General features: G+C 40.8%; 1 protein-coding gene and 1 non-coding gene across 3 annotated transcripts in view; both read right to left on the bottom strand.

Moving 5' to 3' along the window:
• The window catches only part of PLOD2 (procollagen-lysine,2-oxoglutarate 5-dioxygenase 2), a 122,371-nt gene extending 109,888 nt beyond the window's left edge, over window positions 1-12,483 (bottom strand). The window contains exon 1 of one of the 2 annotated variants that reach the window (XM_043474172.1): window positions 12,027-12,483. In XM_043474172.1, the coding sequence (XP_043330107.1) occupies window positions 12,027-12,141 (115 nt within the window). In that variant the 5' untranslated portion in view covers window positions 12,142-12,483. The remainder of the gene's footprint in view (window positions 1-12,026) is intronic. The other variant, XM_043474173.1, reaches the window with a different exon arrangement.
• Window positions 12,484-24,708: 12,225 nt separating this feature from the next.
• Window positions 24,709-24,811, bottom strand: LOC122445629. The gene has a single exon (XR_006270596.1). It is a non-coding gene; the product is annotated as a U6 spliceosomal RNA (small nuclear RNA).
• Between the last annotated feature and the right edge of the window lie 1,206 nt (window positions 24,812-26,017).

The raw sequence follows: 26,017 nt of genomic DNA, 5'->3' as shown, positions 1-26,017 counted from the left end.
TCCCAAGACTCCTCTCCTTGGGCTCAGTAATTTGCTAGCAGGCTCAGAGAACCAAGGAAAATAGTTGACTTACTACTGCCCATTTATTACAGAAGATATGTGTTACAGGATACAAAGGAATAGCAAGATGAAGAAATACACAGGGAGAGGTCTACAGGGTCCCAAGGGTGAGAGCTTCTGTCGCCATGGAGTCAACTTTATACCACCTTCCTGGTTTGTAGATTCAGAAGCACTCCAAGTGCTGTACTTTGGGGATCTCTATAGAGGCGTTCTGCAGAAGCGCACTGGCTGCAACGGACCGCGCAGAAGCATGACTGTGAAGTGCTACCAAGGTCAGGGGTGGCGACAGAGAGTGCCAGTCTGCGACGTCGCAGAAGAGGCCCAGAGGAGCTACCCCACGTCCAAGGTCAGGGGCGGTGGCCAAGATGAGCTACCCCACTTCCAAGGTCAGAACTCCCCAGGTTGGTAGGTGCCCAATGTGCTACTGGAGAAATAACTCCAGAAAGAATGAAGGGATGGAGCCAAAGCAAAAACAATACACAGTTGTGGATGTGACTGGTGATAGAAGCAAGGTCGGATGCTTTAAAGAGCAATATTGCATAGGAACTTGGAATGCTAGGTCCATGAATCAAGGCAAATTGGAAGTGGTCAAACAGGAGATGGCAAGAGTGAATGTCGACATCCTAGGAATCAGCAGACTGAAATGGACAGGAATGGGTGAATTTAACTCAGATGACCATTATATCTTCTGCTGTGGGCAGGAATTCCTTAGAAGAAATGGAGTAGCCATCATGATCAACAAAAGAGTCCAAAATGCAGTACTTGGATGCAGTCTCAGAATGATCTCTGTTCGTATTCAAGGCAAACCATTCAATATCACGGTAATCCAAGCCTATGCCCCAACCAGTCACGCTGAAGAAGCTGAAGTTGAATGGTTCTATGAAGACCTAAAGGCCTTTTAGAACTAACACCCAAAAAAGATGTCCTTTTCATTATAGGGGACTGGAATGCAAAAGTAGGAAGTCAAGAAACACCTGGAGTAACAGGCAAATTTGGCCTTGGAGTACAGAATGAAGCAGGGCAAAAGCTAATACAGTTTTGCCAAGAGAATGCACTGGTCATAGCAAACACCCTCTTCCAACAACACAAGAGAAGACTCTACACATGGACATCACCAGATGGTCAACACCGAAATCAGGTTGATTATATTGTTTGCAGCCAAAGATGGTGAAGCTCTATACAGTCAGTAAAAACAAGACCGGGAGCTGACTGTGGCTCAGATCATGAACTCCTTATTGCCAAATTCAGACTAAAATTGAAGAAAGTAGGGAAAACCACTAGACCATTCAGCTATGACCTAAATCAAATCCCTTATGGCTATACAGTGGAAGTGAGAAATAGATTTAAGGGACTAGATCTGATAGAGTGCCTGATGAACTATGGACTGAGGTTCATGACATTGTACAGAGATAGGGATCAAGATCATCCCTATAGAAAAGAAGTGCAAAAAGGCAAAATGGCTGTCTGAGGAGGCCTTACAAATAGCTGTGAAAAGAAGAGAAGCAAAAAGCAAAGGAGAAAAGGAAAGATACTCCCATTTGAATGCAGAGTTCCAAAGAATAGCAAGAAGAGATAAGAAAGTCTTCCTCGGTGATCAGTGAAAAGAAATAGAGTAAAACAACACAATGGGAAAGACTAGAGATCTCTTCAAGAAAATTAAAGATATCAAAGGAACATTTCATGCAAAAATGGATTTGATAAAGGACAGAAATGGTATGGACCTAACAGAAGCAGAAGATATTAAGAAGAGATGGCAAGAATACACAGAAGAACTGTACAAAAAAAAGATCTTCATGACCCAGATAATCACGATGGTGTGATCACTCACCCAGAGCCAGACATCCTGGAATGTGAAGTCAGGTGGGCCTTAGAAAGCATCACTATGAACAAAGCTAGTGGAGGTGATGGAATTCCAGTTGAGTTATTTCAAATCCTGAAAGATGATGCTGTGAAAGTGCTGCACTCAATATGTCAGCAAATTTGGAAAACTCAGCAGTGGCCACAGGACTCGAAAAGGTCAGTTTTCATTCCAATTCCAAAGAAAGGCAATCCCAAAGAATGTTCAAACTACCACACAATTGCAATGCTCAAAATTATCCAAGCCAGGCTTCAGCAATATGTAAACCGTGAAATTCCAGATGTTCAAGCTGGTTTTAGAAAAGGCAGAGGAACCAGAGATCAAATTACCAACATCCGCTGGATCATCAAAAAAGCAAGAGAGTTCCAGAAAAACATCTATTTCTGCTTTTTTGACTATGCCAAAGCCTCAGATTGTGTGGCTCACAATAAACTGAGGAAAACTCTGAAAGAGATGGGAATACCAGACGATCTGACCTGCCTCTTGAGAAACCTATATGCAGATCAGGAAGCAACAGTTTGAACTGGACATGTAACAACAGACTGGTTCCAAATAGGAAAAGGAGTACGTCAAGGCTGTATATTGTCACCCTGCTTATTTAACTTATATGCAGAGTACATCATGAGAAACGCTGGGCTGGAAGAAGCACAAGCTGGAATCAAGATTGCTGGGAGAAATATCAATAACCTCAGATATGCAGATGACACCACCCTTCTGGCAGAAAGTGAAGAGGAACTAAAAAGCCTCTTGATAAAAGTGAAAGAGGAGAGTGAAAAAGTTGGCTTAAAGCTCCACATTCAGAAAACTAAGATCATGGCATCTGGTCCCATCACTTCATGGGAAATAGATGGGGAAACAGTGGAAACAGTGGCTGACTTTATTTTTCTGGGCTCCAAAATCACTGCAGATGGTGACTGCAGCCATGAAATTAAAAGACGCTTACTCCTTGGAAGGAAAGTTATGACCAAGCTAGACAGCATATTAAAAAGCAGAGACATTACTTTGACAACAAAGGTCCATCTAGTCAAGGCTATGATGTTTGATCGTGTATGGTAGTGAGAGTTGGACTGTGAAGAAAGCTGAGCACTGAAAAATTGATGCTTTTGAACTGTGGTGTTAGAGAAGACTCTTGAGAGTTCCTTGGAGGGCAAGGAGATCCAACCAGTCCATCCTAAAGGACATTAGTCCTGGGTGTTCATTGGAAGGACTGATGCTGAAGCTGAAACTCCAGTACTTTGGCCACCTGATGCAAAGAGTTGACTCATTGGAAAAGACCCTGATGCTGGGAGGGATTGGGGGAGGAGGAGAAGGGGATGACAGAGGATGAGATGGCTGGATGGCATCACTGATTCGATGGACACGGGTTTGAGTAAACTCTGGGAGTTGGTGATGGGCTGGTAGGCCTGGCACGCTGTGATTCCTGGGGTTGCAAAGAGTCAAATACAACTGAGCCACTGAACTGAACTGATAGAGGCTTCATCCCATAGGCAAGGTCAATTATTAACTGGTTTTCAAAACCCTCTCTCTCTCCAGAATATGGAGGGGTAGGGCTGAAAGTTTCAAGCGTCTAATGATAGTCTGGTCTTTCTAGTGACCCGTCCCATTCATGAGCCTACGAGGAGTTATCTCATTAGAACAAAAGATGCTCCTATCACCCAGGAAATTCTAAGAGATACAGGAACTCTGTGTCAGACACTCTTATCACTCAGGAAATTACAAGGGTTTTTAGCAGTTTTATGTCAGAAACCAGGCTCAAAGACCAAATATTAGCAGGAACTGGGGAGTAGAGACCAAACTAAAGGTATATTTTTTATTATCTTACAACCTACTAATATTTTAGCCACCTGGTGCAAAGAACCAACTCATTGGAAAAGACCCTGATGCTGGGAAAAATTGAGGGCAGGAGGAGAAGAGGGTGACAGGGGTGAGATGATTGGATGGCATCACCAACTCAATGAACATGAATTTGAGCAAACTCCAGGAGATAATGAAGGACAGGGAAGCCTGGGGCGCTGCAGTCCATGGGGTCGCAAAGAGTTGGATACAATTTAGCAACTGAACAACAATAACATTTATCTAATTATGGACTTTGTGGATTCCAACCCTGGAAAAAAAAAAGATCTGTCTGGGTAAAATAAAATGGTGAGAATAACTGAGAATTGGGATGGAAGAGTGGAGAAAGGAAAGCTGAGCAAAGACACATAATCTATAAATCCCTAAGGATGTGCCAGGTATGCAGGCCTTTAACTAAAGTCAGAATAGGGCAAGAACTGTGAGTCTCTACTTTGTATGTTCGTTGCTTTGCTTTTGGTGGTTTTCCAGTTTGGGGTTTTGTTTTGTTTTGCTCTTGGTTACCTAGTAATGTCAATGTTTAAAAAATTCCAACCCTGTTTAAACTAAGAAGAAAAGGAGAATTGTCCCTCTCTAGACATGGCCGGCAGGAATTTCAGAGGCTCTAGACGAGCAAGGCTCTCTGGTCACAGTTGTGGTAGTGCAGGAGAACGGGGAGCGGGGAGCCTTGGAAGACAAGGGGCCTCAGAGCTGGCTTAGGCAGGACTGGAAAATCCCATCAGAGGGCTGGTTTACCATCTGCAGAGCAGCACTGTAGGACTTCCCCAGGGAATTGAATTAGGGAGGTCATCTGAATCTTTCTGCCTGCAAACTGTTAGCCAGGTAACTAAAAAAAAAAAGAAATTAATTCTATTAATATATTTGCTTTTTTTCTTTGGCAAGCTAAAATAGCCACTGGTGTTTAGTATACTCCTAGACCCAGGAAGAAAGGATTAAATGTTTAAAGAATCAGTTTGAGAGTGCATTTTAAAAATCTAAAAGTAAATGGCTTCCTTCCTGGCACATTATTGACCAGGGGATTAAAGCAGGAATCAATGCCTGTGGCCAGCAATTTGTTATGTAAGTGAATATTGAAAAGTTTACAGTCAATAACACTTGGGTAACAAAAGACGTATTAATAAGTCTCTGGTTAATAATATGTTAGCCACATATGTAGCACCTATAAGTAATTAGCAACTTAGGCTCTGTAAAGGTTGTAACTTCAAACCAGTAAAGCAGACTAGTCTATGACAGAGCCTCACTGATGGGACACTGGCTCTATGTTGGGGATCTGTGTCACTGGAACTAAGATGCAGAGTTTCTGGGGCTTTTTCTGAACAATGCCCCAGAATCAGGAATTCAAGGCTGCCAGGATTCCACGTATTTCTTCCACTTGCTGCTGTGCCCGCAGAGTGAAGCTGCATGGCATGATACATATTCAGTGTTCCCTTAGTGCCCCTGAATATCTGGGTCTGAACGGGGCTGGTGATGAGAGCAATGAAAACTGTGTATGCTTGCAAGTTCCTTCCTGCCATAAGAATCTTTACCGGATAATGTTCACATCATTAGAAAAGTAGAACCACAGCACTTTTACCAGAGGAAAATCCTCTCTCTCTCTCCGTGGAAGAAATGTTGAAATAGATTAGCAGTAACTAGAAAAATAAACAGAAGTCCTTTTAAAAATTTGAGTATGTAACCCTAAAGTAAATGAGTAGATGATCGTTTAATGTAGTAACACCAGGACGTCTATGCATTCAAAATAATATAAGTAATATTAAAGTCAACATAACAAATGAGTTTTAATTATAACTGTATCCCATTTTATAAATTTGATCATGTTTGCTAGAAGAAGCACTTTTCCTGACCATTTAGCCCCCTCATTTTAGCTGTATGTCCGTGAAAATTCTTATTTGTATTAAAAGTTTTAGAGAATGTATTAACAATAATAAGCATGAAATTACAATGTGTTTTCTTCTATTTCTAGTGAAGATTTTGATTATAAAGTAAAGATTATCTATTCACCATTCATTCAAAATTTTCTCCTTAACTAAATAAAATGTAATTCCAACCCTATACAAACTAAATTTTAAACCAAATTTTTTTGTAGCAGAATATAAAGAGTAAACAACGTATATGTCCACACTAACAAATTAAGCATCTTTGCAAATAATCACATCTTTAAGAAATAAATTTAAGGCAGGAGATATATTCATATTTCAATCAGAATAAAAAATGATTGTTATTTTCCAAAAAACTGCTACAATATACTACTAACATAACCAAGGCCTGAAAAATACTTATCAATCCATCTAGTAATTAAATATGTAAACGCACTCACCTGAATTAGTTTTTTTAAGAGATTTATATTTAAAAACTAAATCAAAATCATTAACAGATGTTGATTTGTCTCTTTCAACACACAGAAGCAAACATGAAATGGAAATTTTTCCCCCAAGTATAAAATAACATAGCTCCAGTCTTGGAATTTTGTTTTAAATAAAGTTATCCTGAATGGGAAACATTAAAACTAATTTAAGGTTTCTGTAATTTTATTTTATCATAATCAGTATTTTTTAAAGGAGCACTCTTGTGACACGGTTAAGAGGGTAGTAATAAACTCAGCAGCACCATAATCAAACACAGGTTGCAACATAATAGACTGTAAGGTAGTAAGTAGCAAATCAACTATGTTTCAGTTTTTAAAAACACAGTAAGCAGCATAATGACAACAAATCATAATACACTATTTATAATTCTATTCCTCTGCATAACTATTTCTTGGCTAATTAAAATCTCAATTGTTGTTAAAATTAGATCTGTTATTTAAGTTTAGTTTAGTGAGGCAAACACTGCAGCAAATGCAAAGAAGTAAAATGTAAAAGGATATATCCATCATTTTAAAAGCAGCAATTTCAGTTTAGCCTAAGTTTTACAGCAATGGTTGAAGAAGAATACTCATTGGTAAATGTGCTAAATATTTCCTCCAAGGAATGAAGCCACAAATTCATAACCAAGTTTCCAGACCAAATATCTAGAACACACAAAAGCTCTAAAGAAGAAATATGCATCTCCTTTCCAATGGACAACAGTGTTTTATTCATTTTGTATCGTAAGCACACTATTTACACCAAAGTACATGTCTAGTTAGTATTGAACACCAGGTTTAAAAAGATGTAACAGAGAAGCTCTCTGTTTGAATTCAAAATGCCACAGAAATCACTGGCGAAGTCTAAAATGAAAAACAGCCCTCTTAAATGCCGGAGCCAGCTGCTACTGTCCACAGTCCGACTCTTTCCAAGGGGAACAGCAGATCTGCAGGAGACATGGCTTAAGTGGGAACATCGTTTCCTGAAAGTGGGCAAAGGGTTTCTGTACAGGCCTGAGGAAATAATTTCGAATGTGCCGGCCATACAGCCTCTGTGACAATCACCACTCCACTCTGCCTTGTAGTACCAGGCCCGGCACAGATGATACGTTAATGAATGAATGTGGCTATGAGCCAATAAATCTTTATGGACCCTGAATACTGGATTTCATATAACTTTTACATGTCATGATATGTTATTTTTCTTTTGATATTTTTCAGCTTTTTAAAAATATGAAAGCCATCAATAGCTCACTAGCCATACAAAAGCAAGTAGCTGTTTGTAGTTCACTGGATTTGGCCCATGGGCTGTAGTTTGCTACAAGTATCAGCAAAGGGTTTTCTTTAGGCTCTTTCTGTCCCTTTCCCCTCCACTTACACAAACCTACAAATTAGTGCTCTTTAGCAAAGTAGCCCTTTTGCTTCTTTCAGATCTCTGATGCCCAGTTTCTATATTTTTCCCATAGGTCCCAAAAGTCCAACAGAACAATGGTCAGGAAAGACATGGAGTGTGGCCTGAAGAAAGGGTAGAAGCCCTCTTCTTTTGCTTTCAGCTATCTGATCTTCTATAAATGACACACCATCCAAACATCCATTTCACTGTCTATAAGAGAATCATGGTATCCAGACACCTGAAATTATTTTTGAAGCTGTGATTTTACATTGAGAAAGGTACGTAGAGCAGAAAATGCCACATGTGGAGGAGAGTTGCCAAAAACTTGTTCAGAAACAAGACCTAGCTTGATGTTTCATGGGTAAGTTCCTTGATCATGATGCTGTGTGGGTCCCAGGGAGAGAAAGTGAATTTAGTTAAAACCCCAGGGAAAGAAACAGCTAGCAATCCCATTGACTGCATGCCACTTTTCATAATTCTTCAAGGTGGCCTGAAACATATCAAACGTTAACAGAGAATCTTCTTTGTGTTAAAAGAACAGGAAAGGTAATATGAGGAGCATAAAAAGGAAAAAGACTCAACCCTCAGGCCAAAGAATGTACCATTTATTAAACATAAACATCTATCTTACAAAGCAGATATGGTTTGTATAAATCAACAGCATTAAGAAGTTAGAAAGAGAGCCAAAAAAAAAAAAGATAGTAAGGGGAAGAATTTCTTAGGAGCTAGATTTAAATAAAGAACAGAATTCCAAGGAGAACAGACACAAATTTGAGAGACATGTACACGTACATCTAGGGTTGTAGGATATGTTGATTCTCAATTTCACCAGATATTACTAATGTTTCTCCAAAAGTGTTGTGCTTCCATTGACAGTTTGAAACTTCATCCTCACAACAGTTGGTGTGATCAGAATTTATTTTTTAGATGCTTTAGTCAATGTGATGGGTAGAAAAGGATATCTTAATTTCATTTTCATCTCCGGTCCTCTCATTCTCCTGAATTGTTTCATATGTCTATTTTTATATGAATGCAAGGCAGAGGCTGGTCAGTCTATATGGCTGGAACCCAGGACACAGAAAGTACACAGAGGACAAGCCTCCCTCTCTTCTTCTGGAGGTTTCTCCAGGACCTCGGTCTTTTCCTCTCCACCCCGTAATTGCCAGTTTACATCAGCAGATAGGGACAACCTTCCCTTTCCTCCATGAATGTGCCAGGGTAAATTAAAGAGTTTATAAATGAACATGCTTGAAAAATACTGGTCTTGACAGAAACATCTGAAACCACTTCCTCCATTTTTCCCTAAGACGTGGTTTCTGCCCAATTTAGACCATGGATGGTCAAGGTACCTTAGAAAACACACAAAATGTTGATCCATGTCTGGAGACTTGATTAGAAATCCTTGGCAGCAATACATCCACTGTTTTCCTTCTCTCACTGAGAAGGCAGAAAAGTTCAGGAAACATAAATTAGGGAATGAACTTGATTTGCTGACACTCATTAGGAGGGTTTTGACTCGAAAGCTCCCATGGAAATAAAATTTTAAGGCAAAATTCCTATAAATGATTCTAGGAGAAAATGATTATTTTTAACCAAATCCTCTTCAGAGTCTTTCCATGTTGAGAATAAAGTGGCAATCAAACAGGAATGAATGAAGTACATAGCAGAACTCTCAGTCAAGAGAACAAAAAGCAGTATTTTCAACTTCAGTTAACACACAGCATCAAAGCTAGGAAAAACTATAGTCCAAAAACTGATTAATGTGATTCAAACAGTACATTCTCTACTACAGTGAAAAAACTGAAAATCACTATAAATATTTGTTTCCAAAAGAAAGCGTTAGTCGCTCAGTCATGTCCAACTCTTTGCGACACCATGGACTGTAGCCCACTAGGCTCCTCCGTCCATGGGATTCTCCAGGCAAGAATACTGGAGTGGGGTGCCATTCCCTTCACCAGGTGATCTTCCTGACCCAGGGATTGAACCCGGACCTCCTGAACTTCAGGCAGATTCTCTACCGTCTGAACCATCAGGGAAGTTTAGAGTGGCTAACATCATCCTAGTAATACTATAATACAACATGGCCTCAAATACAAGTGGATTTGTCTAATCCAGTGGTTCCCAATCCTGGGCAATTGTGTCCCTTGGAAGACATATGATTATTTTCCATTTTGAGACATATATCATATTCACACCTGAAGAAGGGTGCTCCTGGTATCCAATAGGTGGAGACAAAGGATGCTACTAAACATTGTAAAATGTAATAGTTATCTGGTTCAAAATGTAAATAAGGCCACAAAACCCTGGTCTAATCTATTTCTTCATGGCTAGCTGGGATATATTGGCAAAAATAGGGGGTTAGAGATGATAGTATTCCTTAAACACCTCCTATTGAGTAAGCTAGACAACACAGAGTTCTGAAGTATGCTTGATACTGACATAAAGTTTTCAATTAAACAATTTTCAGTTGTAATATTTTAGAAAGAAAATGGAACACAATCCATGATTCTCCCTATGTTATCAAGCACTGTAAGTTTTCAATTAAGCAATTTTCAGTTGTAATATTTTAGAAAGAAAATGGAACACAATCCATGATTCTCCCTATGTTATCAAGCACTGTACCATCTATATATATATATTAGCTTATCACATCTACTTATACAACAGTTCATGATCAAACTGGCAACTAGGAGCTCCACCTATTATAAGTCAATATATTTCTGAATTTATGTGATTCTGAATTTCCCATGCCCATTCACCACAACCAGTCTTCAGATTTCAGCAGTGGGTTTTATGTGGTCACTTTCTGAAAAAAAAAAAGCATTCATATCTGAAATTTCCTTCTCTGATGTCACAATCCATTCAAACTTTACAGTCCACCTCCATGAAATTTAAAAGTCACATTAGGAAAGGAAGATGATTTTGAATGTAAACCTAAACGCAACCACAAAGAGATGTCTTCTACAAAAAGTAAGGAGTGCTGAGAATGAAGTGAAATAAAATATGCAAAGGCTGAAGAGGTCCCTCTAAAAGCAGCAAAACCCTTAGAGGTTATTTTATTTCCCAGTAAGTTTCCTTGGGTTTTCAGCAAAGAAAGTCATTTTCCTGGGAATTATTCTTTGTCTCCAAGTTTGCTGAAGGCATTTTCTTATCTAGATGTTACACTAAAAGATAATTGTAAAGTAATGAAAAAATTTTAGTTCAAATTTAAAGGAACCACAAAGGGTTGAGAAACTCACTTTGAAGCCATCACATATACCTGAGAAAAATAAAAGTATCCTGTAACTGACAAAAATCTATCTGAATGCTGAAGTTTCTCAAGCTAACAAAGCATGTACTGTTTGTTGTTTGGCAGGAATGTAGAAAGATGGGCAACGTACTCCACTGCAGTTTTCTGAAACACTTACAGATGAAGACAAATGTATTGCTTACATAGACTGATTAGGTTTTACACCAAATGTCAACTTCGGAATGTAGACCTAAAATAGAAATTTCTGTCCTTGTGCTTAAGTAAAATTCAAACAGAAAGAGCCCTATTTACTCACCTACTCCCAAAAGACAAAATGATCTTAATTAAAAAAAAAAAAAAAAAGCAATACAGAAGGACATTTAAATGCGAGATCTAATTTCAGAGAGCATTGAGTTAGTGTACAAAAGTGGAAAAGCCCAAGGATATCGCATGTGCAGTAAGTGGATGCAAAGTATGTTTCCACGAACATGTGGTGAGGTCGTCTTTAATCTTGCTAAATGTAAAAAGTTGTGTCTTAAATGACCTTGACTCAACTATGGACTGCAGTTAGACCTTCTGAAAACAAGGAACAGCATCAGGCTTAGGGAGAGTGTGTCTAAAGGCAAGAGAAGCGTTCCCTCCAAATCCCCAAGGAGGAAAGCTGCCTCCCGGAGGGAGGTATTGGGTAGCCAAGCCATCTTACTGAAAACAACCAAGGTTTGTGAGCGTTGTTTTTGGCAGGTGGTAGGTGTTACCGGCAGCTTCCTGGGGCGCTGGAAGGAATGTGTCAGCATCAATCAGAAAGTACACTGAGCCCCGTGTTAAGGTCACAGACGGAGTACCGCCTCGTCCAGTAAGGATAAATCCTGCCAACTCCAGCAAAAGAGGAGAAAGTAAAGTTGCAGGAAAGGTGTTGGAACCCTGGGACCTCCAAGTCCAAAATGAAACCCCCAACTTGTGTTGAAGAAAACTTCGTGCGCTCTCCGGTTCCGGAGGATTCCAACAGCCCATGAGGGCGGATGCTCGTACATTCCTCCCGGGACCAGCACCGCCGGAGCTCAGTTCTGGGGAAGACCTGGGCGGTGCTGGGAAGAAAGAACAGTCCGCCCCACCCACCTCGATGGTCCTGGGGGAAGGACAGACTCGCTCCAAATCAACCTCCGCGGACCTGGGAGGGACCGGTCCCCCTCCACCTACTCACCTGGCGGGCCCCAAGCGAAGGGCCAGCGGATGAATGAACCGCCCATCCGGCCCAGCCTCGCGGGACAGGGCGGCCCGCGGGAGCGCTCACCTGTGGGGATGCTGGAGGGCTTCTCGGAGTCTGCACCCAGGCAGGGTTTCCAGGGCTGGAGGACCAGCGCCGCCAGGAGCAGCAGCAGCTGCGTCTTCACAGAGCACCACCCCATCTTCGGCCCCTCGAGGGCCCGCGCTGGCTCCGGCACCCCAGCCGCCCGGCAGCGGCGCACTTCTCGCGAGAGCGTGGACCCCTGGTCCGCCCCGAGTCGAGGACAGCAGGCGGGAGCGGGCGGGCAGAATGTGCGCGGGGGACCGGCGGCCAGCAACGCGAGCGCGGCGGAGAGCCGCGCGGGAAACCCGGCGGTTTGGGAAGCACAGGGCGGCGGGCGCCCCGGGCGCCGCGGGCGACTTATAGCCTCCCCGAGGGGGAGGCGACGGGGCGGGCTGCACCCCGGCTATTGGCCGCCGGCTGACCCGCCGCGCCGCTGCGTGCACTGGTCGCTTCGGCTCGCCTGCCCCAGCCCCACGTCTGGGATTGTTTGCTCTACTCCGACCTATTTAAGGAGCCGTCTGCGGCTACGTGTGGAGGCTCACGCAGGGCTTCTGGATGGAACCAGGAAGCTGGTCGTTCGGTTTGGGAGTGGGCCTGAGGCGGCGGGGAGGAGACGCCCGCAGTCTGGCCGGCGGGCGGCGCTCCCCGCTCCCTACTCTGAGTTCCCCCAGTGACCCGAGCTTCCCGGTAGCCTCAGAGGGTGGGAATCTGTTCTCCTCTGGATTTAGATCCTACCCTCGGGTCAGAAGGGACTACAAATCTCGGTAATCTTGGCTGAGTGGGGCCTCGCCAGGCCTTGAGCGCTGGAGATGTACACACCCACACTCTCACCCCACACCCCCGTTAACGCAGAGGCGAGTTTCTAAACCCTGTGAAAGAAAGGCCCTGTTTTTAGTTTACTCTGTAAACCGAAAGTTTTTATTATCCATTGAACATTTCTTCTTCCTCTGCCCGCGCCAGGAGAGCCGTAGACTCTCTCCAGTAATGGCTTTTAAATTCTGCGGAATCAGAGTCCAGCATGTTTAACCTGGGGCTGTGCCTTACAAGATCCTCCTGCGGTCCACATGGAAAATTACTCCCAGAGATGTTGTCAGAGCCATCTCGCGGCTCCCTGGCGCGTCCTCCCTTGCTTCCAATTTTGACTCATGTCTGAGCGAATTCCGTTTAATGTAATACTTCTCATCACATTTCAGCTAGCCCAGTGTTTCATCTGTTGGGATGAGCAGAGGCAAACGCACAAATAAGGTAAAAGCCTGACAATTTACCTCATATATGTCATGACATTACCTACTTTATGGGAGAAAGGAATCAGACCGGCAGTATGGCAGTTTTCCATTTTCCTAAAATAAGGGCGAGGGATGCGAGGGGGCTCGGGAGACTGACTTGAGCCAATACCCTTTCCAACTCCGAGCTTTTGAAGTTAAAACAGAAAATTACTGGGGGAAAAAAATGTTTCACTATGATCACGTTGTGTCTGAAATTAGCATGATATCTAGATGAGTACTTGATGTTCACATTAAAAACAGGTGGAAAACCAGCAAAGAAATGATACCTGGGTGTGACACCTTAGAAAAAGCCGCATTTCCTGTGTCCAGATCTAAGAGCTGTTACTGTGTTTGTAACATTTGGTCTCGGTATTTTAAGAGGGAAATTAGAGAAAGTTCAGAGAAGAGTAACAAATAATTAAAGAAATGGAAAGTATGACCTGGAAGAATGAAATAAGGTTTGCTTAGCCTGAAGAAGAAAGGCTAAAGAAGGGATTCCTTAATAACATCTTTCTGTGTCTGGCCAACGCTGCTCCACAAAACTAGGCAAAAACAAACAGCATCAGTCCTCTGAATATAAGGACTCTGCTGGAAACGACTGTTCTTTTGGCCAAATCTCAGTCTCCAGAATTGCAAACCTGTCTACTGCGCCTGAATTCTGCCAAACTCCTTGAACTTGATTCCTCACTTCCCTGGTTGTCTACTATCTTCAAGAACATGCAATGGTTAGAACCTAGCTTTCTGTCCTCTCAATCCCCTTCTTGCCCCCATGCATACCTTCAGCCTCTCCACATCACAAGGGGTTGTCTGTTTCAACTGTGAAGTCCACCAATAATTGCAGGTTACTATGACATTCCTCCTCTACTGAGAATCACAAGGTCAGGACTATACGACTTGTATAAAGTAAGTGTTTCTTTGGGCTTTTCAAAATAGCCAGACACATTTATCGCTGTCTGAGAGAGCCTCAATTCTGAAACCAAATCCTTCCTGCCTTCTTATATTTCCAGCTGTCTGCTGAACATTTCTACTTGGACATTCCACTGGCACAAACTCCGAATGTCTTTAACTCATGAAATCCAAATCCTATTCAATAGCTCCCTCATCTCTGTTAATGATACTGCTGCTTTTTAACTCACAAAGCCTCAGACATTTTCTACTTCTCTCCTCCCCCCACCTCCCTCCCCGCAACACACAGAACTAGACTCCTAATCCTGTCATTTTTTCCCCTCATATTTTCTCTCCTCTGTTCCTTTCCATTGTTACTGCCACTTCACTAAGGCACTCCTAACTGTGCTAAACTGTTTCCTAAATGATCGCCCTCCCTCGAGATCCTTCCTGCCCCAGATATAACAGTTAGATTCATCATACTCTGACATCCTTTTGCTTATTTTATCCCCAAACTCAAAGATTTCAGAAGAAATTTGGATGCAAGCCACGTCTCTTAACCTAGAATTCAAATTCCTTCACTATCAAACCTGATCACCTCTCCCTATAACCAATCTGGTTTGCTTTATTATCTCCCAAGGCAGATCAAAGACTATCATTTCTATTCTCTAGAGTTTGGGAAGTAGTCACTGTCTTCCTCTTGGTTCTTCTAGAGGCAGACCCTAAGCCAAGTTTCAAGGACCAGCAGTTTGTTGGAAGTTTCAAGGAAAAGGGATAGTTGAAAGTGAAGTGACACTGGAAAGAGAACTAGCCAATAATAGGTACATTTTTAAATCTACCACAGTAGGTCACCACAATCCCACAGAACCGGTATAAAGTACACCCCACTGAAACCAGTATAAAGTACACCCCACTGAAATATCCTAGTCAAGGGGCAGAGAAATGTTTATATATATAAACATATGCTAATACTCATCAGTAGCTGACTAAGGGCTAGAAGCACTCATTCATTCTCAGACATCCCCAGCCTGCTATGCTCACAGGCACAGCCACTCCCCAAGAATGTGCAGATCTTGGCCGTGAGAATTGAGGTTGGCATGCTCAGAAATGGTAAGGAGAATTGAGGAGAAATGGAGAAGCAGTAATAGCAACAGCATCTGCTCAGCCACCATGCCTTTGTTCATATTATCCCTCTGTTAAAAAACTCTTCTAAAATAGATGGCTAATAAGGATCTACTGTATAACATGTGTATATGTTAGTCGCTTCAGTTGTGTCCAACTCTTTGCGACCCCATGGACTTAGCCCACCAGGATCCTTGGTACAGGTATACGGGATTCTCCAGGCAAGAATACTGGAGTGGATTGCTATGCCCTCTTCCAGAGGATCTTCCCAAGCCAGGGATCGAACTCAGATATCCTGCATTGCAGGCGGACTCTTTACTGTCTGAGCCACAAGGAAAGCCTACTGTAGAGCATAGGGAACTATAATGACCTATATGGGAAAAAAATCTAAAAAAGAGTGGTTATACGATTCAGTGCACAGAAACTGACACAACATTGTAAATCAACTACGAAAGCGAAAAAGTGTTTGTCACCCAGCCGTATCCAACTCTTTATGACGCTATTGACTGCAGCCCGCTAGGCTCCTCTGTCCATGGAATTCTCCAGGCAAAAATACTGATGTGGGTAGCCATTCTCTTCTCCAGGAGATCTTCCTGACTCAGGGATCAAACCCAGATCCCCTACATTGCAGGCAGAATCTTTACAGTCTGGGCCAGCAGGGAAGCCCATACTCCAATAAAAATTAATTAGGAAAAAAAAAGAGTGCTCTCAGGAGGAATAAAAGGTTCTTCTCCACACCTCTCCTATCTTCTTTCATTGGGCTAACTTCTGTCAGGCTCAGGTGACGTCTCCTATGGAAAGCCCAACTTGAATGCCTTGTCCTATCTCAGGCTGGGTTAGGTATCCCTGCTCCACTCTTTTTTTTTTTTTCAATTTGTTTATTTTTTTAATTGAAGGTTAATTGCTTTATAGAATTTTGTTGATTTCTGCTAAACATCAGCATGAATCAGGTAAACATATGTCCCCTTCCTCTTGAAACTCCCTCCCATCTCCCTCCCCATTCCACCCCGATAGGCTGTTACAGAGCCCCTGTTTGAGTTCCCTGCGTCATATAGCAAATTCTCACTGGCTATCTATTTAACATACGGTATTTTAAGTTTCCATGTTGCTTTCTCCATACATTTCACTCTCTCTTTCCTCCCGCTCACACTGTGTCCATAAGTCTGCTCTCTATGTCTGTGTCTCCACTGCTGCCCTGCAAATAATTTCATCACTACCATCTTTCTAGATTCCATATATATGTGTTACTGTATGATATTTATCTTTCTCTTTCTGACTTACTTCACTCTTTATAATAGGCCCTAGGTTCATCCACCTCATTAGAATTGATTCAAATGCATTATTTTTGTATGGCTGAGTAATATGCCATCATATATATTGACCACAGCTTCTTTATCCATTCATCTATCAAGGGACACCTAGGTTGCTTCAATGTTCTAGATATTGTAAGTAGTGCTGCAATGAATATTGGGGTATGTGCGTCTTTTTTCATTTTGATTTCTTCAAGGTATATGCCTAGTAGTGGGATTGCTGGCTCATATGGTGGTTTTATTCCTAGTTTTCAAAAACATCTCCATACTGTTTTCCATAATGGTTGTATCAATTTACATTCCCACCAACAGTGCAAGAGGGTTCCCTTTTCTCCACACCCTCTCCAACATTTATTGTTTGTAGACTTTTTTAAAATTAATTAATTTATTTTAATTGGAGGCTAATCACTTTACAGTACTGTAGTGGTTTTTGCCATACATTGACATGAATCAGCCATGGGTGTACATGTCTCCTCCATCCTGAAGCCCTCTCCCACCTCCCTCCCCATCCCATCCCTCAGGGTTGTCCCAGTGCACTGGCTTTCAGTGCCCTGTTTCATGCATCGAACTTGGACTGGTGATCTGTTTCACATATGGTAATATACATGTTTCAATACTATTCTCTCAAATCATCCCACCTTCACCATCTCCCATAGAGTCCAAAAGTCTGCTCTTTATATCTGTGTCTCTTTTGCTGTCTTACGTATAGGGTCATTGTTACCATCTTTCTAAATTCCATATATATGTGTTAATATACTATATTGGTGTTTTTCTTTCTGACTTAATTCACTCTGTATAATGGGCTCCAGTTTCATCCACCTCATTAGAACTGATTCACATGTATTCTTTTTAATAGCTCAGTAATATTCCATTGTGTATATGTACCACAGTTTTCTTATCCATTCATCTGCAAATGGGACATCTAGGCTGCTTCCATGTCCTGGCTATTGTAAATAGTGCTGTGATGAACATTGGAGTACACGTGTCTCTTTCAATTCTGGTTTCCTCAGTGTGTATGCCCAGGAGTGGGATTGCTGGGTCATATGACAGTTCTATTTCCAGTTTTTTAAAGAATCTCCACACTGTTCTCCATAGTGGCTGTACTAGTTTGCATTCCCACCAACAGTGTAAGAGAGTTCCCTTTTCTCCACACCCTTTCCAGCATTTATTGTTTGTAGACTTTTGGATAGCAGCCATTCTGACCGGTGTGAGATGGTACCTCATTGTGGTTTTGATCTGCATTTCTCTGATAATGAGTGATGTTGAGCATCTTTTCATGTGTTTGTTAGCCATCTGTATGTCTTCTTTGAAGAAATGTCTGTTTAGTTCTTTGGCCCATATTTTGATTGGGTCATTTATTTTTCTGGTATTGAGCTGTATGAGCTGCTTGTATATTTTTGAGATTAATTCTTTGTCAGTTGCTTCATTTGCTATTATTTTCCCCCATTATGAAAGCTGTCTTTTCACCTTGCTTATAGTTTCCTTCACGGTGCAAAAGCTTTTAAGTTTAATTATGTCCCATTTGTTTGTTTTTGCTTGCATTTTCATTACTCCCGGAGGTGAGTCGTAGAGGATCCTGCTGTGATTTATGTCAGAGAGTGTTTTGCCTATGTTTTCCTCTAGGAGGTTTATAATTTGGGGTCTTACATTTAGGTCTTTAATCCATTTTGAGTTTATTTTTGTGTGTGGTGTTAGAAAGTGTTCTAGCTTCATTCTTTCACAGGTGGTTGACCAGCTTTCCCAGCAGCACTGGTTAAAGAGATTGTCTTTTTTCCATTGTATGTTCTTGCCTCCTTTGTTGAAGATAAGTTGTCCATAGGTGCGTGGATTTATCTCTGGGGTTTCTATTTTGTTCCACTGATCTGTATTTCTGTCTTTTTGCCAGTGCCATACTGTCTTGATGACTGTAGCTTTATAGTATCTTGATGACTGTTTGTAGACATTTTGATGATGTATGTTTTCTAACTCTTTAACCAAGTCTGTCTCATAAGACAATTTGTTTATTGAGAATAGGATCTAATTTTTCTTCATTACTGTGCTTAGTACTGGCACATAGTAGCATGTATTCATTCATTCATCTGTTCATTCAAAACATACCCACTGTGTGCTTAATATGTTTGGGCACTGTTCTACATGCTGGTAAGACAGATATATCAGTGAAAAAACAAATAAATGTCTGTCAATGATGTAGCTTTTACCCTCATGTAAAGAAGGAGATAATAAACACATAATAGGGAAGAGTGTAAAAAGAAAATAAATAAGGAAAGGTAACTAAAAGGAACCAAGAAGGAGAAGGTAGACGGAAACTTTGAGGAGATGAGTCTTGGGGAGGCCTTGCTAAGATGATGCTTGAGCAAAGATTTGAAAATGGTGAGGGAGAGGTAGTCATGCTGTGTGAGGGAGCTATGTCTGGGAAGAAAAACAGGAACTGCAAAGACCCCGGAGCTAGAACATATCAGAAGTGTTGGAAGGGGGCAAGAGGAATTGAGCAGGAGTTCAGTAACTGTGAGTAAGAATAGTAAGAGATGAAACCTGAAAGGGGTAACAAGCAATGAGTAGGACAGACAGATAATCAGACAGTGTGACTCTGTAGAGCCTAGTATCAACTTTGGCCTTGAGAATGTTATGATGAGTGAAATAAGCCAGTCACAGAAGGATAAATACTATATGATTCCACTTGTATCTAAAATAGTCAAAATCATAGAAGCAAAGAAGAGAATGGTGGTTGCCAGAGGCTGGGTCAAGACAGGAAGGCAAAACTACTGACAACAGGGGAGAAATTTCTGTTTTGCAAGATAAGCAAATTCTAAAGATCTGCTGTACAGCATTGTTTCTGTAGATAACACTACTCTGTTGTATACTCAAAAATATGTTAAGAGGGTAGATTTCATGTTTCATGTTCTTACCACAATTGGAAGAGAGAGAGAGCATGTGCCACTTGGATGGCTACAAGCAGAGCAGTGACAAGACTGGATGTAGGTTTTGAAAGGGATTGCAGACACTGAGTGAGACTAAACTAAGGGAGATGGCTGGGAAAATAAGTCACCAAGTGTGAAGGTCAGTTTGGATTCGAATGCAATAGTCAAGCAGATGATGCTGGTTTCAACTGGGTTGGTAACAATAAAAGAAAGTTAGTTTCAAAATCAATTTTTGATTGTAGAGTCAACAAAATTTAGTGGTTTGAATGTGGGTGTAAGAGTGGGAAAAAGTAAGTCAAAGGTATTTATTCAATGAATATTTGTTGAGTGAATGAAAAGTAAAGTCTTGGAAACACATATAATAGCCTTGGGAGTTGAAAGGAAGGGAGGGGTTAAATGAAATAGAGGAGGAGGAAAAACAACCAGACAGCCAAGAAACTGAAAGACAGACTCCTTAGGGGGTGGAGGAGGAGAGGAGTCTGCAAAAGGAAACTGATAAAAGTCAGACAAACAGGAAAACATCTACATAAAAGAGACTTGGAAAGGGGAGGAGGAAACCTGAGAAAAGGTCATTGATTTTTAGCACTGGAAATATGAGTTTAATATCACACTTTAGATGGGGGCAGGAAAGACTGTAAGATACAAACTGGAAATGAGGGTTTGGAGGACCCTGTGAAATAAAGCTTTCATTCTTTCATTCTGTGACTCTTCAACTAAATCAGAGCTTTCCTGCCCATGTCAGGAGTCTGCCTTTCTAATTGTAGAGGGAGTAAGTTGCCACCAGTCTGAAGGTCTTGTCTATATATGGTGGGTCCAGCTTGTGACTCAAGCTATTTTCCTTTCAAAATCTTCAGGCTGCAACTTGTGGGGAACAATTTCCAAAGTGACTTTTCAAGAGCTGGAAATCCAAACAAAACCCGTATGAGAAAAGAAAGTGAGTTGCTTAACATATGGTAAGCAAAATAGATTTCTTCATCCAACAAAAACAATTATGTATCACAGGGGAAATGTGCCTGGGTTATCTTCTGAAGGTTTTTATTTCTTTGGCTTCAAAAACCCTTTATTTATGAATCCTGGTTCTCATTCAGCACTTCTAGACAAAGTACCATTTAAAAAAAAAAAAAACTTCACTATATGTTTTAGTCATCTGAGCATGATTATATAGAATCTTCTCTTGGCAGCTATGACTTGTGAAATCCTTGTACCTAGCAGAATGATGTCAGATGTAAAACTAAATGCAGCCAGATTAAACGCTGGGAGCGCAGGCCAGGATAGTAAAGCAAGCCAGAGAGTGCAAGCATTCCAAAGATGATCCTGGCAGATGTTTTGTGACTAGTCGCACTGATTGGGACAGAGCTCTCTCGGCCATGAGTCACCCTCCAAAGTCAGGAGCAGAAGTCTGTGGCTTCTGCATTCAGCCTTCCAAACATATTTTACCAGTTTTAAGCTATGACATAGGGAACTCCAGAATGACATTAATTATGATTAACCACAGCATTGTGTCAAAAATTTCTCTTCAACAATTTCTCATGATTTTTCATGTTCCCTCATTCTCCTGCTTCTCAGGACAATTTCACCCTTTTCTCTGGAATCATCTCTGTCCAGAGGTAGATTTGCCCTAAAGCCAATAAAGTTTAGGTGTCAATGTTCCTCAGTTGCAAAGGCCTCTGTGAGTATTAGGAGTGGCTGGGGATTGTACAGTGTCTGAGGTTGGGAAGAAAGCCAGTTTATCAGGAATAATTACTAAGAAAACATTTCTCAGAAACTATCCAAGGAGATCTTAGGAGGCTCAATCCCTAAGAATCCAGTAAGTTGTTAGGTTGTTAGGTTTTCTTTTCTTATTCTATATAAGTATTTACTTGTTTATCTTATTTTATACTTGTAACTCTAGTGTCTTTTTTTAATGATTCCTAAAATGATATAAACCTTAGGCATCATTAAACCTTAACTCACTCCTTTTCCTATCCTTTGAATGTAGCCCCAATCCTTTCCATAAGCATTGACACTATAATGAGTCTAGTCAAAAATCAGCAATTTCTGGGCTCAGCACCAAAATGGATCTTCCTTAGTCAACTCTGAACCTACACGCTGCTCAGTTTCTTATAATGGTATTGTTACTTTAGAGGCTTCCCAGGCAGCACAAAGCTAGTTGAGGTGATGGAATTCCAACTGAGCTATTTCAGATACTAAAAGATGATGCTGTTAAAGTGCTGTACTCAAACCTGCCAGCAAATTTGGAAAACTCAACAGTGGCCACAGGACTGGGAAAAGTCAGTTTTCATTCCAACCCCAAAGAAAGGCAATGCAAAGAAGGTTTAAACTACCAGGCAATTGTGCTCATTTCACATGCTAGCAACATAATGCTCAAAATCTTTCAAGCTAGGTTTCAACAATGTATGAACTGAGAACTTCCAGATGTACAGCTGGATTTAGAAAAGGCAAAGGAACCAGAGATCAAATTGCCAACATTCATTGGATCATAGAGAAAGCAAGGGAATTCTACTCCTGCTTCATTGACTACATGAAATCCTTTGCCTATGTGAATCACAAACTGTGGAAAATTCTTAAAGAAATGGAAATACCAGACCACCCTACCTGTCTCCAGAGAAACCTGTATGCTGGTCAAGAAACAATAGTTAAAACCAGATGTGGAACAACAGCTTGGTTCCAAATTGGAAAAGGAGTACATCAAGGCTATATATTGTCCCCTTGCTTATTTAACTTACATTCAGAATATATCACGTGAAATGCCAGGGTGAATGAAACAAACACTAGAATCAAGATTGCCAGGAGAAATACCAATAACCTTGTATATGCAGATGACACCACCCTTATGGCAGAAAGCGAAGAACTAAAGAGCCTCTTCATGAGCGTGAAAGAGGAGAGTGAAACTCAACATTCAAAAACTAAGGTTATGGCATCTGGTCCATCACTTCATGGCAAATAGATGGGGAAACAATGGAAACAGTGACAGACTTTATTTTCCTGGACTCCAAAATCACTGTGGACAGCGAAGAAATTTAAAAATGTTTGCTCCTTGGAAGAAAATCTATGACAAACCTAGACAGCATATTAAAAAGCAGAGACATCACTTTGCTGACAAAGGTCCATATAGTCAAAGCTATGGGTTTTTTTTTTCCACTAGTCATGTACAGATGTGACAGTTGGATCATAAAGAAGGCTGAGTGCTGAAGAACTGTTTTGAATTATGGTGTTGGAGAAGACTCTTGAGATTCCACTGGACAGCAAAGGAGATCAAACCAGTCAATCCTAAAGGAAATCAACCCTGTCAATCCCAAAGAAAATCAACCCTGAATATTCACTGGAAGGACTGCTGCTGAAGCTGAAGTTCCAATACTTTGGCTACCTGATACAAAGAACTGACTGATTGGAAAAGACCCTGATGCTGTTTAAAGATTGAAGGCAAGAGGAGAAGGAGGTGACAAAAGATGAGATCCTTGGATAGCATCACTGACTCAATGGACATGAGTTTGAGCAAACTCTGGGAGATAGTGAAGAACAGGGAAGCCTGGAATACTGCCGTTCATGGGTTCACAAAGAGTCAGCCATGACTTAGTGACTGAAAAACAACAGGTGGCACAGTAGTAAAGAATCCACCTGCCAATTCAGGAGACACAAGAGATGTGGTTTCGATTCCTGAGTCAGGAAGATCCCCTGGAGAAGGAAATGGCAACCTGCTCCAATGTTCCTGCCTGAAAAATTCCATGGACAGAGGAGTCTGGCATTCTACAGTCCATTGTTAATGTTATTCCTCTGTGACTGAGCACTTCCTTACACACCTTAGCTCAAACATCTTAGTCATTATCTTGGTTCCCTGTCTGATAGCCTTCTTCATCTTAGAAAGAGATTTTTCCTTGTAGTCTCATATATCTCCAGAGAACAGAGTTCTGTAGCTTCTTCCCCAACCTCTGAACCTTCTCAAGGCCTGGCATTATCTTAGCACTCACTGTTGTTTACTTCTTTATGTGCCCTGACCTACCACAGCTAGTCTGCTGTGATCATCTCTGCTGTGGAAGAGCTGTTTTTGATAGAATGTAACTAGCATACATTGATTACAAGGTTTTAATTCAACAGAATACTGAGTTAAATAACTGAATTATAATGTAATTTGGTGTGATCTCCAAGAATGCTAATTTGAAATGAAGCAGAGCCTAACTAAGAAAATAAACAGATTCATCACACAATAAAACAGATGTAACTCTAATATTAGAGGTCATAAAAAAAAACAGAGAGCAAATAGAAAATTATAAAGCTTTTGTCTTAGAGAAATGGATATTATTTAGAAGCAGGTCATGAAGTGCTAGTACTATTTTTAATCTATCATTCCTGAAATCTGAAAAATGAATTTTTTGACATACACTAAGGAAATATTTTTGCAACAAAACTAAGAGGAAAGAAAATTTACTGTAAAGGTTGTAGCAATAGGGAAGAACACACCATGCCCAGTCTGAAAGAAGCACCAAGAATTATAAGTATTGTCTTCTTTGAACATTTTCCATTACAGGTTTCCAAAAGGGATGGTTTGCATCAGATATAATTTTCTGTACTATAGACACAGATCACAATTCACAGAGCCTCTTCATACTTTTTGAAGTTAGCCATAATGATCATGTAGGCCATTTGCTGACTTCTTCTGAGCCTCTTTGAATCTTATGTGAAATGTTCAGTGAATTCCTTGCAGGTAGCCATTTGGTGACTGCCCTCTAATTTATCTTTGACTTCAATCACAGTATTTTTCTTAATTGCCGCTCTAGTGTTACTTTTTTTTTTTTCTCCTCAGTGGTTAATATGACTCTTAAAAATCACAATTTAGAAATAACTAACACCAATTTTAGCCCAAAGTGAAAACACTATTTAGGTGCAAAGGATTGTGGGTAATTTCTACATGGTAGGTATAGACTATAAAAGGCAAATAATCATTTAAAGAACACATTTTTCAACAAGAATTGAATTTTTTCTTTAAAAATTTAAAAATCTCTGAAATTGAGAAATATTATATCAATTACTCTGTTTCCATTTTAATTCTTCAGTTATTTGATAATTGCCTACATCAAAAGAAGTAAATGTCACTAGTATCCACACAGAAAAATTGCCCCAAGTCCATCACAAAGGAGAAAATCCTATTTTCTCTTTATTCCACCCGTGATTTCCTTAAATTCGGTTCGTAGTTGTTCAGCTATTCATTTGCGTGTCATCCTTGCGCAGGGGCCATGCTAATCTTCTCTGTATCGTTCCAATTTTAGTATATGTGCTGCCGAAGCAAGCACTGTTCAGCTATTCATTCAACAAATAATTACCGTGCAGACACAATGTCTTCAGGATTCCAAGATGAATCAGACACTTCTCTCACTTTGAATATCTTCATGCATGCATAAATCACTGTGTTAAGTAGTAAAGTAAATCATATTATATGTTTCTGTAGTCTAAAATATGTCTAAATTAAAATTTCATAAAGGAAAAATTAACATTCTGATTTTTTGGATATTACATTACTTTGTATATCCTAATTTCCCAGATCAAACAATATTTTAAATTCTCTAGAGATAATATATTTTTGTCATTTTAAACCTATATGCTGGTCAGGAAGCAACAGAACTGGACATGGAACAACAGACTGGTTCCAAATAGGAAAAGGAGTACCTCAAGGCCATATATTGTCACCCTGCTTATTTAACTTATATGCAGAGGACATCATCAGAAACGCTGAGCTGGAGGAAGCACAAGTTGGAATCAAGATTGCCGGTAGACGTATCAATAACCTCAGCTATGCAGATGACACTACCCTTAAGGCAGAAAATGAAGAACTCAAGAGCCTCTTGATGAAAGTGAAAGAGGAGAGTGAAAAAGTTGGCTTAAAGCTCAACATTCAGAAAACTAAGATCATGGCATCCGGTCATATCACTTCATGGCAAATAGATGGGGAAACAGTGGAAACAGTGTTAGATTTTATTTTGGGGGGCTCCAACATCACTGCAGATGGTGACTGCAGCCATGAAATTAAAAGACACTTACTCCTTGGAAGGAAAGTTATGACCAACCTAGATAGCATATTAAAAAGCAGAGACATTACTTTGTCAACAAAGGTCTGTCTAGTCAAGGCTATGGTTTTTCCATTGGTCATGTATGGATGTGAGAGTTGGACTATAAAGAAAGCTGAGCATTGAAGAATTGATGCTTTTGAACTGTGGTGTTGGAGAAGACTCTTGAGAGTCCCTTGGACTGCAAGGAGATCCAACCAGTCCATCCTAAAGGCCATCAGTCCTGGGTGTTCATTGGAAGGACTGATGTTGAACCTGAAACTCCAATACTTTGGTCACCTGATGCAAAGAGTTGACTCATTGGAAAAGACCCTGATGCTGGAAGGGATTGGGGGCAGGAGGAGAAGGGGACGACAGAGGATGAGATGGTTGGGTGGCATCACTGACTCAATGGACATGAGTTTGGGTGGACTCCAGGAGTTGGTGATGGACAGG

The sequence above is a fragment of the Cervus canadensis genome, chromosome 7, assembly GCF_019320065.1.
Source record: "Cervus canadensis isolate Bull #8, Minnesota chromosome 7, ASM1932006v1, whole genome shotgun sequence".
NCBI classification, from domain to species: Eukaryota; Metazoa; Chordata; class Mammalia; order Artiodactyla; family Cervidae; genus Cervus; species Cervus canadensis.
This window is presented reverse-complemented; position numbering and strand designations above follow the sequence as displayed.